Source organism: Capricornis sumatraensis, chromosome 14 (genome assembly GCF_032405125.1).
Source record: "Capricornis sumatraensis isolate serow.1 chromosome 14, serow.2, whole genome shotgun sequence".
NCBI lineage: Eukaryota > Metazoa > Chordata > Mammalia > Artiodactyla > Bovidae > Capricornis > Capricornis sumatraensis.
This window is the reverse complement of record NC_091082.1, coordinates 26,961,956-26,974,015: the sequence shown is the minus strand read 5'-3', so window position 1 is coordinate 26,974,015 and position 12,060 is coordinate 26,961,956. Positions and strand designations below refer to the sequence as shown.

Genomic DNA, 12,060 nt, shown 5'->3' with positions numbered 1-12,060 from the left:
CCAGTGGACCAGGCTCTGTCAGACCTCTCCACCATGACCCGCCCGTCTTGGGTTGCCCCACAGGCATGCCTTGGTTTCATTGAGTTAGACAAGGCTGTGGTCCTAGTGTGACTAGATTGCCTAGTTTTCTGTGAGTATGGTTTCAGTGTGTCTGATGCCCTCTTGCAACGCCTACCATCTTACTTGGGTTTCTCTTACCTTGGGCGTGGAGTGTCTCTTCACAGCTGCTCCAGCAAAGCACAGCTGCTGCTCCTTACCGTGGATGAGGGGTATCTGATACTATTACCTTAAGCAAAAGTACAAATGCTTGATTTTAGACTACAAATCACTGAGTACTAAGTTTAACCACAATACTTATGTTAAAGGTATTAGTAACTAGTTTTTTAATTTAAACTTTTTATTTTATATTGGCGTATAGCCAATTTACAATGTTGTGATAGTTTTGGGTAGACAGCAAAGGGACTCAGCCATACATATACATCAGTCTATTCTCCTCCAAACTTCTCTCACCCCATGCTGCCACCTAACATTGAGCAGAGCTCTGTGTGCTGTACAGTAGGTCCTTGGTTATTGATTTTAAATACAGCAGTGTGTGCATACCTGTCCCAACCTCTGTTAACTATCCCTTTCCTTCATGCTTCCCCCCTGGCAACAATAAATTCATTTTCTAAGTCTGTGAGCATGTTTTGTAAATAAGCTCATTGGTATCATTTTTTTTTAGATTCTTCACATAAGGGATATTGTATGATATTTTTCTTTCTCTATCTGACTTTCTTCACTCAATATGATAATCTCTAGTTACTAATTTTTAATGTGAATCTAATTCCTTCTTGGTGTTCATAGTGTAGTAAAGGTAAAAGAAACTAACTTGCCACAGTTTTTACTATCTTTAGAGCAGAATCATTTGAATAGTACTTTATTAGTTTCAAAATCTTGTCTTTTTTATATTTCTGGCTCCAAATTTAAAATATTAGAATAGAAAATTTATTACCTTTTGTTTGAGTATAGTTACTTATGTTTGAGTATAGTTACTCAAAATCCAAGTGTACTTATAAGAGATTTTCATTCTGAAGAGAAGTTCTTTTCAGATTTGAGTCTCATGGTGATGCAGAAGTACATCAGAGAAATGCCAGAATGATTTGTATCAACTTTGAGTTCTCTTTGAAATGTGTACATGCTTGCCTCAGGATTGTATTGAAATTTGTAAAGTGGTTTCTAACAAATATACAATATATGTATGAGTAATGTGTATATGAAGACGCTTCCTCCTTGGAAGAAAAGCTATGACAAACCTAGACAGCATGTTAAAAATCAGAGATGTTACTTTGCCAACAAAGGTCCATCTAGTCAAAGCTTTTGGTTTTTCCAGTAGTCATGTATGGATGTGAGAGTTGGACCATAGAGAAAACTGAGTGCTGAAGAATTGATGCTTTTGAACTGTGGTGCTGGAGAAGACTCTGGAGAGTCCCTTGGGCTACAAGGAAATCAAGCCAGTCAATCCTAAAGGAAATCAGTCCTGAATATTCATTGGAAGGACTGATGCTGAAGGTTAAACTCCAGTACTTTGGCCACTCGATGTAAAGAACTGACTCATTAGAAAAGACCCTGATACTGGGAAAGATTGAAGGCAGGAGGAGAAGGGGGCGACAGAGGATGAGATGGTTGGATGGCATCACCAACTAGATGGACATGAGTTGGAGCAAGCTCAGGGAATTGGTGATGGACAGGGAAGCCTGGAATGCTGTAGTCCATGGGGTTGCAAAGAGTCAGACATGACTGAATGAATGAACTGACTGAACTGACTGAACATGTATATTTATTCACTGATTTTTTTTTTCACTTATTCATTCCCTTAAGGGGTCTGCAGTGGAAGTTACCACAACTAATGATGATGGTAAACAATATAGTGACGGCAAATGGCATGAGATAATTGCTATTAGGCATCAAGGTTTGGGCCAAATCACACTTGATGGGCTGTTCACAGGTAAGATCTTCCTTGACAAATATGAATGCCTCTATTGATATGCTGATGTTTCCATACTCTTCTGTGTTTTTATTTCTTCATCTCTTTTTTCACCTGTTTATCCCTTCTTCATCTAAAGTGCTGTTGATTTTGCTTTTGGGGTGTTCTTAAAATGATGAAATCTTGGCAACTATTTTCTCTTCTATGCAGGGTTCAATAAGAACAAAGTCATCAGTATCAATTTTGTGTCATTTTCAGGTCCTTGTAATTTGCAAATGCTCTTACTTAGTTTTGCTTTACTTTTGCTTGCAAAGAGGGAAGGCATGAGAGAATTTTGAAAGGAGGATGACATGATATGACTTCTTTCTTTAAAATTAACACTCTAGGTACTCTTTGGGGGATAAATTTTAAGGGGAACAAAGATGGAAGTATGGACCTAAGACAAATAGATGTTTCTCCAGCAAAGATGGGTTTATTCAGAATCAGCAAAGAATTTCAGTTCAGAGTCTACAATTTTTTTAACATATTTTTTAATTTTTTTTTTATTGAAGGATAATTGCTTTACAGAGTTTTGCTTTTTTCTATCAAACCTCAACACGAATCAGCCATAGATATACATATATCCCCTCCCTTTTGAACCTCCCTCCCATCTCCTTCCCTATCCCACCCCTCTAGGTTGATACAGAGCCCCTGTTTGAGTTTCCTGAGCCATACAGCAAATTCCCATTGGCTATCTATTTTACATATGGTAGTTAAGTTTCCATGTTACTCTTTCCATACATCTCACCCTCTGCTCCCTTCTCCCCATGCCCATATGTGCATTCTCTGTCTGTTTCTCCATTGCTGCCCTGTAAATAAATTCTTCACTACCATTTTTCTATATTCCATATGTATGTGTTAGAATATGATATTTATCTTTCTGTTTCTGACTCACTTCACTCTGTATAATAGGTTCTAGGTTCATCCACCTCATCAGAACAGACTCAAATGTGTTCCTTTTTTGGCTGAGTAATATTCCATTGTGTATATGTACCACAAGTTCTTTATCCATTCATCTGTCGATGGGCATCTAGGTTGCAATCTTGGTGCCATATGTAGCCCCCATACAGCAATGGGAGATAAACTCTTTTATAGAGTGGAAAAGGGAAGTTTGAAGGCTGTAGTAAACAAGCATGTGTCTTTTCATTGGCCAAGTCATTGCCAAGAAAGAAGAGTCTTCTTCCTGTTAGACTCATCACATGAGAGCACTCTTTCTGGCCTTCCAGATCTATTTAATTGAGGTTTCTTTTTGTTATTCTTTATATTTCCCCTCCCTTGATCAAGATTTCTCTTTCAGAGTATGACTGATCAAGAGTCAGGTTTTCTAGTTTCAATGGCTTTTTTTCCCTTAACTTCAGGAACTACCTTTCCTGGCTATGGTGTCTCACATCAGAGGGGAATAGCACAGTTTGGAAAACTACTGAGTTCATATTTGAGTAGCAAGGGCAGGTAGAAGGGAGAACTCTCAGACAGTTTGTATCTACAGTCCTTGTTCTATATTATCATGGACACTGGAGACGATCTGAAGCATTATATCATCACCAATGTTTAGCAATAAATTTCCAACAGACCTGGTTCAACCATCTTCAGGACGTTGCCTCATCAGATGTCGTCTTCTGCTTCAGTTATGGGAAATAATTACTTTAATATCACCAGATTATTTGAGCTTCCTTCAGAATTTGGAGCTTTCTTTAGGCGTGTCACCTGAGTCCAGGAATCTATTCCTTGGACTTTCATGGCACAAGGCTTGCTTAGCAATACGTGATGAGGGCTTCTCTGGTGAGGCTGAAAAAAGTTCTTCTGGAGGTATCTTTTCCAATAGATAAAATCTTCAGGTTGGAAAGTCTTCATCTCTTGAGAGCACAGTATAAAAAGATTGCTCTACCAAAACATGGTTATTTTTAATAGGAGAAATTTGGCCTTTGCATTATTGGAATATCTCTCCTTTTTCCATTGGAGGGCAAAAAAAAAGCAGGAATCAAATGTGTTGGGTGCCCTGCAGTTGTTTCAAAGGGTGAGAATTTTTGAGTTCCAAAAAGTGTGGATCTGAGATTTAGAGGGACCAATAGCAATGCTTTGGGCCAAGGTACTTGGAGGACCTCTACTAATTTTGCTAGATGAGTACTAATAATGCCACTACTGTAATCAGCTGAACCGCAGAATTGAGAGTGGTAAGCACAGTGAAAGTGTTGTAAAACTGCCAAACAGCACAGACTTGTCGAAGTACTTGGACAGTAAAATAGGTTCCTCAATCACTATTAAGTGTGTCTAGACCTAAGTGTAGCCCTTGTTCTGATATCAGTTGCCCTAAATATCAAACCTGGTTTTGGGCAAACTGCAATATTTCTTTAGTGATCTTATGTCCCTTTAAGGCTAACAGCTTTAGTAAATGGTTCCTGTCTTTCTGTGAGCAGGCTTAAGATCAAAGAGGCAAATCATTCACACATGCAACAAAGTAGACCTATAGGGAACTTTATATCATCTAGATCAACCTTTAGATTTTACAAGAAATAGGAAGGACTCAGTAAAACCCTGAAGCATTACTGTCCAGGTGAATTGTTTTTCTTCCCAAGTAGAGGTAAAAAGATGCTGGCTAGTTCATCAGGTGGAATACTGAAGCATTCACTGAATAAATCAATTGTAGTAAAGAATTTGCTTGCAGTAGGAATAGATGTTAGAACATCTGAAGGTTAGGAACATTAGGGGGTCAGGGAGTAACCATGCTGAGGTCCTGGACAAACCTCCACTCTGCCCTTAGGTTTTCTCACAGATGAAATAGCATCATTACAGGAACTAGTATGCAGATAATAAAGCCTTGAGCCTTGTAATCTTCTGTCCTGGACTATATGCCTTGAAGGGTTTCTATACATCAAGGGTATTGATTAATTCTGGGAAGAGATTTTGAAGTATCTACTTAAATCTAGATGGGAGGGGGCATGCTTTGAATTTTGCCAACGTCAGTTGGAGATTTTGCCCATAAGGATGGTGAAGACTGATTCAATAGGGATAAATGATCAGTGTTTCCAAAACCATCTCTAGAACTGTCAAAGACAGAACAAATAAAAGATGCCAAAGGGTTATTTAATTCAACTGGCTGTTTATTTTGATGACACTCTGAAATTCAAGAATTATTTCTCCCTTTTGGAAAATTAGCAATAGTAATCATCGCTAATAAATGGGTGGAGACAGAGGAACTAGGGAGAAAAAGGCATGTGTCTCTCAAAGAGCCTAAAGGAAAGGGAATAGGTCCCAGAGGCAAGAACCTCTTTAGATTTGTTAGAGATCCTCACTATTTGAACTGTTTTAGGATTTGGAGGCAGTGGGTTCTTTACAGTTGTGAGGTAATTATAGCCCAGAGTATATGACTGGTGTCAGGACTAGAAGAGATTCAACCCCAATCTTAAGAAACATTTCCCCAAGCTGATTAAGATGGAGGATTAGGAGGAGCCCCTGTAGTTCCTAGTGGGAGGAGGCTGGAAACGTTTTTATAAAATTTTATTAGAAATGACTGCACTCATTGGTTATGTATTGTCTATGACTGCTTGAGGCTGTATGGTCTACAGACTAAAATACATACCACCTGGCTCTTTCCAGAAGAGTTTTGCTAAACCCTAATGTGGAGCATGACTGTGAGGTTTGGGACTTGAGCAACTGGAAGAATGTAGCTGGCATAACTAGGGTGGGCAAGCTAGTTGGAGAGGCAGATTCAGAGAGAAATGTCCAGAGTTTGGTTTGAACATGTTAAGTGTTAGGTACCTTTGAGGCATCCAAGTGGAAATATCATGCCGAGTCCTGGATCCCAGTACATTTAGAGAGGAGTTCCAGATTAGAGATAAAAATGGGGCGTTACCAGTTCAGGATGTATTTAAAGCCACAGTCCCATATATAAGTAGGGATAATTAGAGTGGTTTGGGCTCTGGGGGAAAAAAAATGCCATTCTCGCAAAGAATGATGGAGTTAGTTAGGAATTTCTAACTTTTCTAGCATTTCTCTCTGAATCTGCTTCTCCAACTAGCTTGCCCACCCTAGTTATGCCAGTTACATTCTTCCAGTTGCTCAAGTCCCAAACCTTGCAGTCATGCTCTACATTAGGGCTTAGCAAAACTCTTCTGGAAAGAGCCAGGTAGTATGGAGATTTTGACAGGAGATTTGCATTGGTATGCAGCACACGGAGGGACCCAGGCCCTTTCAGAGTTCTCACAGGTGTCTAGCTCTCTCTTCATCCTTTTAGAGGACTTATGGTGTTTATGCAGGTGGTAAGGAGATCTGGGAACAGAGGAGGTCTGGGTTATTCTAGCATCAAGATGTTGGGATGATGATTAAGAACCAGTGAAGGAAAGTAACCAATAGCAGAGAACCAAGAGGGAGGTGCATCCCGATGCACAAGGAAGGGTTTAATCATTTGTTAAATCTGTAGAATAGATTGTCCTGCTGAAGTTGAAGTTCTCATCTGCTTTTCCATCCACAGGCTCTTCAGCCACCATGGATGGTGGTACTGTTATTGGAGAGAACACAGGAGTGTTTGTGGGTGGGCTGCCACAGGGTTACACCATCCTCAGAAAGGATTCTGGTGAGTTTGGGGAAAGTATAGAATTTATATATTGTCTCCATAATTGGGGCTCTCCTGGTGGCTCAGCAGTAAAGAATCCTCTTGCAATTTAGGAGATGTGGGTTCCATCTGTGGGTCAGGGAGATCCTCTAGGGAAGGAAATATCAACCCATTCAGTATTCTTGTCTGAGAAATCCCATGGACAGAGGAGCCTGGCAGGCTGCAGTCCATAGGGCCGTAAAAGAGCCAGATATGACTTAGTGAATAAACACCACCATCACCACAATTTAGCATAGAATCAAACTATATCATTTTAAAGTATAGATAATTATATTATTTTCTATTTCGTGCTGTATTTCCTACATCACTATGTCAATAATTTCCTTTAGATCTCTTATTTTCTAAAGGAACCATGTATTACTTGTATTTAAATTCTTAGAACCCAGTTCTTGATATATCAAAGAAGGTAATTAAACTTCTGCTGAAATAAATTATACTAATTTAAGTCAAAGTTTTATAATTTGGGGGTCAAAGGTATGAAAAACTTTGAATTTTGGAGAGGGATATATTTAAATCCTCAAGATTTATTATAGTTACCTCCTCAAAAATACCTGTAGAGAGTGGAGAGTTTTCATTTGGTCACTCGAGACTGGTGGTAAAGTCTCCTGAAAGCATTCACGCACACATGCGCACCCACACACACTGAAAGAGAGAGTTATTTTCCCATCAAGCATGCTTCTTAGGTGACACTAGTGGTAAAGAATCTGCCTGCCAATGCAGGAGATGCAAGAGACACGGGTTCGATCCCTGGTTTGGGAGATACCCTAGAGTGGAAAATGTCAATCCACTCCAGCATTCTTGTCTGGACAATTCCATGGACATAGGAGTCTAGCAGACTACATTCCATGGGGTCACAAAGAGCTGGACACAGCTGAGCCACTCACACACACACACACACACACACACACACACACACACACATGCTTCTTGGCTCTGGTATATATGTAGGAACCAGGAGGAGAGCATACCCCAGTACCAACTACCCCTCTTGTAGAGGACATCACTCCATTATAAATAAATCCTCTGACCTTGTGCATATAAACTGACTTTGTGAAACAGTGATCACTGGTAAATACCTTCCCTAAGATCAGGTCGTGAACTCAAAAGCTGAGAATTCAGCTTTGCACTCACTTGTAAGGACTTTGCTGTATAAAATACAACCTCAGCTTCAGGTGCCTTCTTGCCCTCTCTACATTTTTTTTTTTTTTTTTTGCTCTCTAATTCTATTATTTGCTCACTTTTTCTCTTTCCCAACCCCTTATGGCCACCCTATTTACTGTGTTCATAAGCCCCACACTTGGTCTGGGGAGTTCAAAAATTAAGTGTAACATTATATTAATGCCTAAAAATTGGTGGCTCAGATGGTAAAGAATCTGCCTGCAATATGAGAGACCTACGTTCCATTCCTGGATTGGGAAGATGCCCTGGAGAAGGCAATGGCTACCCACTCCAGTATTCTTGACTGGAGTATCCCCATGGACGAGGAACCTGGTGGGCTACTGTCAATGTGGTAGCAAAGAGCTGGACATGACTGACTAAGTACACACATTGCTTTACTTGTATAGCAGACTGGTTTCATAATGCTGAGGGTACTAAATTAGAAAATATAGACTGTATAGATTGACTTGCTTTAAATCTTGCTTTTAAAATGTGTTACATTGTCCTGGGTGTTCACTGGAAGGACTGATGCTGAGGCTGAAACTCCAATACTTTGGCCACCTCATGCAAAGAGCTGACTCACTGGAAAAGACCCTGATGCTGGGAGGGATTGGGGGCAGGAGGAGAAGGGAATGACAGAGGATGAGATGGCTGGATGGCATCACTGACTCGATGCACATGAGTTTGAGTGAACTCCAGGAGATGGTGATGCAGAGGGAGGCCTGGCGAGCTGTGATTCATGGGGTCGCAAAGAGTCGGACACGACTGAGCGACTGAACTGAATTGAACAGAACTGCACTTTTATTTTTAAGACCAGAAGCAGATGAAATCTCCTTGTTAATTCAAGAGGCATTGATCTTGCTATTACTATAAAACCAAAGTTTTTGTGCAAATATCTTTCTCCAGATAAGATGACTCTGAACCAGAGCATAGCATACCAATTATTAGCACTTACCGTAGCTTTTGGCATGGGTGTTTATGTGAGTTATTAAGAAGTTTATAGGAAGAAGGCAGTGAGACCTATAGCCCCGTTCTTTTACTTTAATGGCACATCAAATTAATTGCTTCAAAAAAATTTCTCATAGTACATATTTCTTGATATCTATCAACCCCTGTAGACATAGTCCAAAAGGGTTTTGTGGGCTGTCTCAAGGATGTGTATTTTATGAAGAATTTTAATCCCTCTGCAACTTGGGAGCGTCTGGTTTGGCAGAGTTCTGAAGAGAAAACCAATGTGCATAATGACTGGGAGGGATGCCCCACTTCACTCCAAGAGGGAGCCCAGTTTCTAGGGACAGGTAAGAGTCTAAAACAGACGTTGGTCACTGCTTATCTTGTATGTTCTATCTTTGGTATAATTTAGTCTCCCCTGATCTTATTATTTTGACCTCATACGAACCTACTGTCACAGAAACCTAGTTATGCCATGATGCCCATCCACATATTTTCAATTCTGAATATATTATATAAATTGTAAGATTCATAAATACATATTCATGTGTAAGATCTCTGACAGTTTTGAGTTTACATGTGATAGTGACACTAATGCCCATTTGTAAGTCCATTGTTTTACTTAGATTATAGTTTTACTTAGATATTTCAAAGGAATTTTGTTTTGTCAGGCTAATCTGTATATCTGTTGTATCCCATTATACAGAGCAGTAGTTTTCCTAAGAGTAAAATTTCAGCTATGTAATGGGGTAAGTAGGTCCTTAAGGGAGAGCTAGAGAATGTAACCATCATCATTGCCATTGCTCCAAAGGCTGTGGCGAAGGGGAGGTGAAGGGTCCCCAGCATAACCCCAACCTACAGTCTCTGTCTAGCAGCCACTCAGGGTAAGGATTGGAAGGGAATATGGTGGCTTGACCAAACATGGCTTGTTTTTCAATAATAGCCCACTATTGCTTGCTACTTTTATGGCTAAGTTGGTTAGTTATTAAGTTCATTAAACTACCTTCAGAACAGAAAGTTAAATAATATCATAGTGCACTTTTTCATTGTTTTTTCTCATCACTGTCATTTGCCAGATTTTCTCTTATGTCAGTGCAACTTATTGTTAATAGTTACATTTTAGTAAAACTGTAATAGTCTTAATTGTATATGGACCACTGCCTTTTCATGGCAGAGGGGCTTGTATAACTCAATGAAGCTATGAGCCATGCCATGCAGGGTCACCCAAGTCGGACAGGTCATGGTGAAGAGTTCTGATAAGACGTGATCTGCTAGAGGAGGGAACGGCAAACCACTCCAGTATATTTGCCATGAGAACCCCATGAACTGTATAAAAAGACAAAAAAAAAAAAAAAGACACCAAAAGATGAGCCTCCCAGGTTGGAAGTTGTCCAATATGCTATTTGGGAAGAGCAGAGGACAATTACTAATAGCTCCAGAAAGAAGGAAGCAGCTGGGCCGAAGCAGAAATGATGCTCACTTGTGGATGTGTCTGTGATGAAAGTAAAATCCAATGCTGTAAAGAACAGTGCTGCATAGGAACCTGGAATGTTAGGACCGTGACTCAAGGTAAATTGGATGTGGTCAAGCAGGAAATGGGCTTTCCTGGTGACTCAGCGGGTGAAGAATGCATCTGCAACGTGGGAGACCTGGGTTCAATCCCTGAGTTCAGAAGATCCCCTGGAGAACCACTACCCACTCCAGTATTCTGGCCTGGAGAATTCCATGAACAGTATAGTCCATGGGGTCACAAAGAGTCAGGCATGGCTGAGCAACTCTCACTTCACTTCACTTCAAGCAGGAAGATAGCAAGAATAAACATCAGCATCTTAGGAATCAGTGAACTAAAATGGATGGGAATGGGTGAATTTAATTCAGATGACCATTATATCTTCTACTGTAGGCAAGAATCCATAGAGGAAATGGAGTAGCCCTCATAATCAACAAAACAGTCTGAAATGCAGTACTTGGGTGCAACCTCAAAAAAGACAGAAGATCTCAGTTCGTTTCCAAGGCAAACCATTCAGCATCACAGAAATCCAAGTCTATGCCTCAACCACCAATGGTGAAGAAGCTGAAGTGATCAGTTCTATGATCTGATGACTATGACCTAAAAGTTCTATGACCTAAAAGACCTCCTAGAATTAACACCAAAAATAGATGTCCTATTCATCATAAGGGATTGGAATGCAAAAGTAGGAAATTAAGAAATACTTGGAGTAATGGGCAGGTTTGGCCTTGGAGTACAAAATGAAGCAGGGTAAAGGCTAACTAAATCTGCCAAAATAATGCACTGATCATAGCAAACACTTTTTTTTTCAACAACACAAGAGACAAGTTTACACATGGACATCACCAAACAGTCAATACTGAAACCAGATTGATTACCTTCTTTGTAGCCAAAGATAGAGAAGCTATATACAGTCAACAGAAACAAGACTTGGAGCTGACTGTGGCTCACATCATCAGCTTATCATAGCAAAGTTCAGGCTTAAAATAAAGAAAGTGGGGAAAATGACTTGGCCAGTTGGGTAAGACTTAAATCTCCTATGAATACAGTGGAGGTGACAAATAGATTCAAGGGATTAGACCTAGTAAACAGAGTGCCTGAAGAATTATGGACAGAGGTTCACAATATCATATAGGAGGCAGCAAGCAAACCATCGCAAAGAAAAAGAAATGCAGGAAGGCAAAGTGGTTGTCGAAGGAGGCTTTACAAATAGCTGAGGAAAGAGAAGTGAAAAGCAAGGGAGAAAGGGAAAGGTGCACCCAACTAAATGCAGAGTTCCAGAGAATAGCAAGGAGAGACAAGAAGGCCTTCTTCAGTGAAAAATTCAAAGAAATAGAGAAAAATAGCAGAAGAGAAAGACTAGAGATCTCTCCAAGAAAATTGGAATTATCAAAGGAACATTTCATCCAAAGATGGACACAATAAAGGACAGAAATGGTAAAGACATAATAGAAGCAGAAGAGATCAAGAAGAGATGGCAAGAATAAACAGAAGAACTGTACAAAAAGATCTTAATGACCCGGATAACCTCAACAGTGTGGTTACTCACCCAGAGCCCAACATTCTGGAGTGTGAAGTCAAGTGGGCCTTAGGAAGCACTGCTGCCAATAAAGCTAGTGGAGGTGATGGAATTCCAGAAGAGCTAATTAAAATCCTAAAAGATGATGCTATTAAAGTGTTGCACTCAGTATGTCAGCAAATTTGGAAAACCCTACACTGGCCACAGGACTGGAAAATGTCAATCCTCTTCCCAGTTCCCAAGTAGGGAAGTACTAAAGAATGTTCAAACCACCAGACAATTGCACTCATGCCCCGTACTAGTAAGATTAT

At 40.0% G+C, this 12,060-nt stretch overlaps 1 protein-coding gene across 1 annotated transcript in view; it reads left to right on the top strand.

Moving 5' to 3' along the window:
- Window positions 1-12,060, top strand: part of USH2A (usherin) — a 930,103-nt gene that overhangs the window by 390,431 nt on the left and 527,612 nt on the right. Inside the window, exons 22-24 of the mRNA XM_068986285.1 lie at window positions 1,858-1,984; window positions 6,471-6,572; window positions 8,888-9,067. Of these exons, the coding sequence (XP_068842386.1) occupies window positions 1,858-1,984; window positions 6,471-6,572; window positions 8,888-9,067 (409 nt within the window). The remainder of the gene's footprint in view (window positions 1-1,857; window positions 1,985-6,470; window positions 6,573-8,887; window positions 9,068-12,060) is intronic.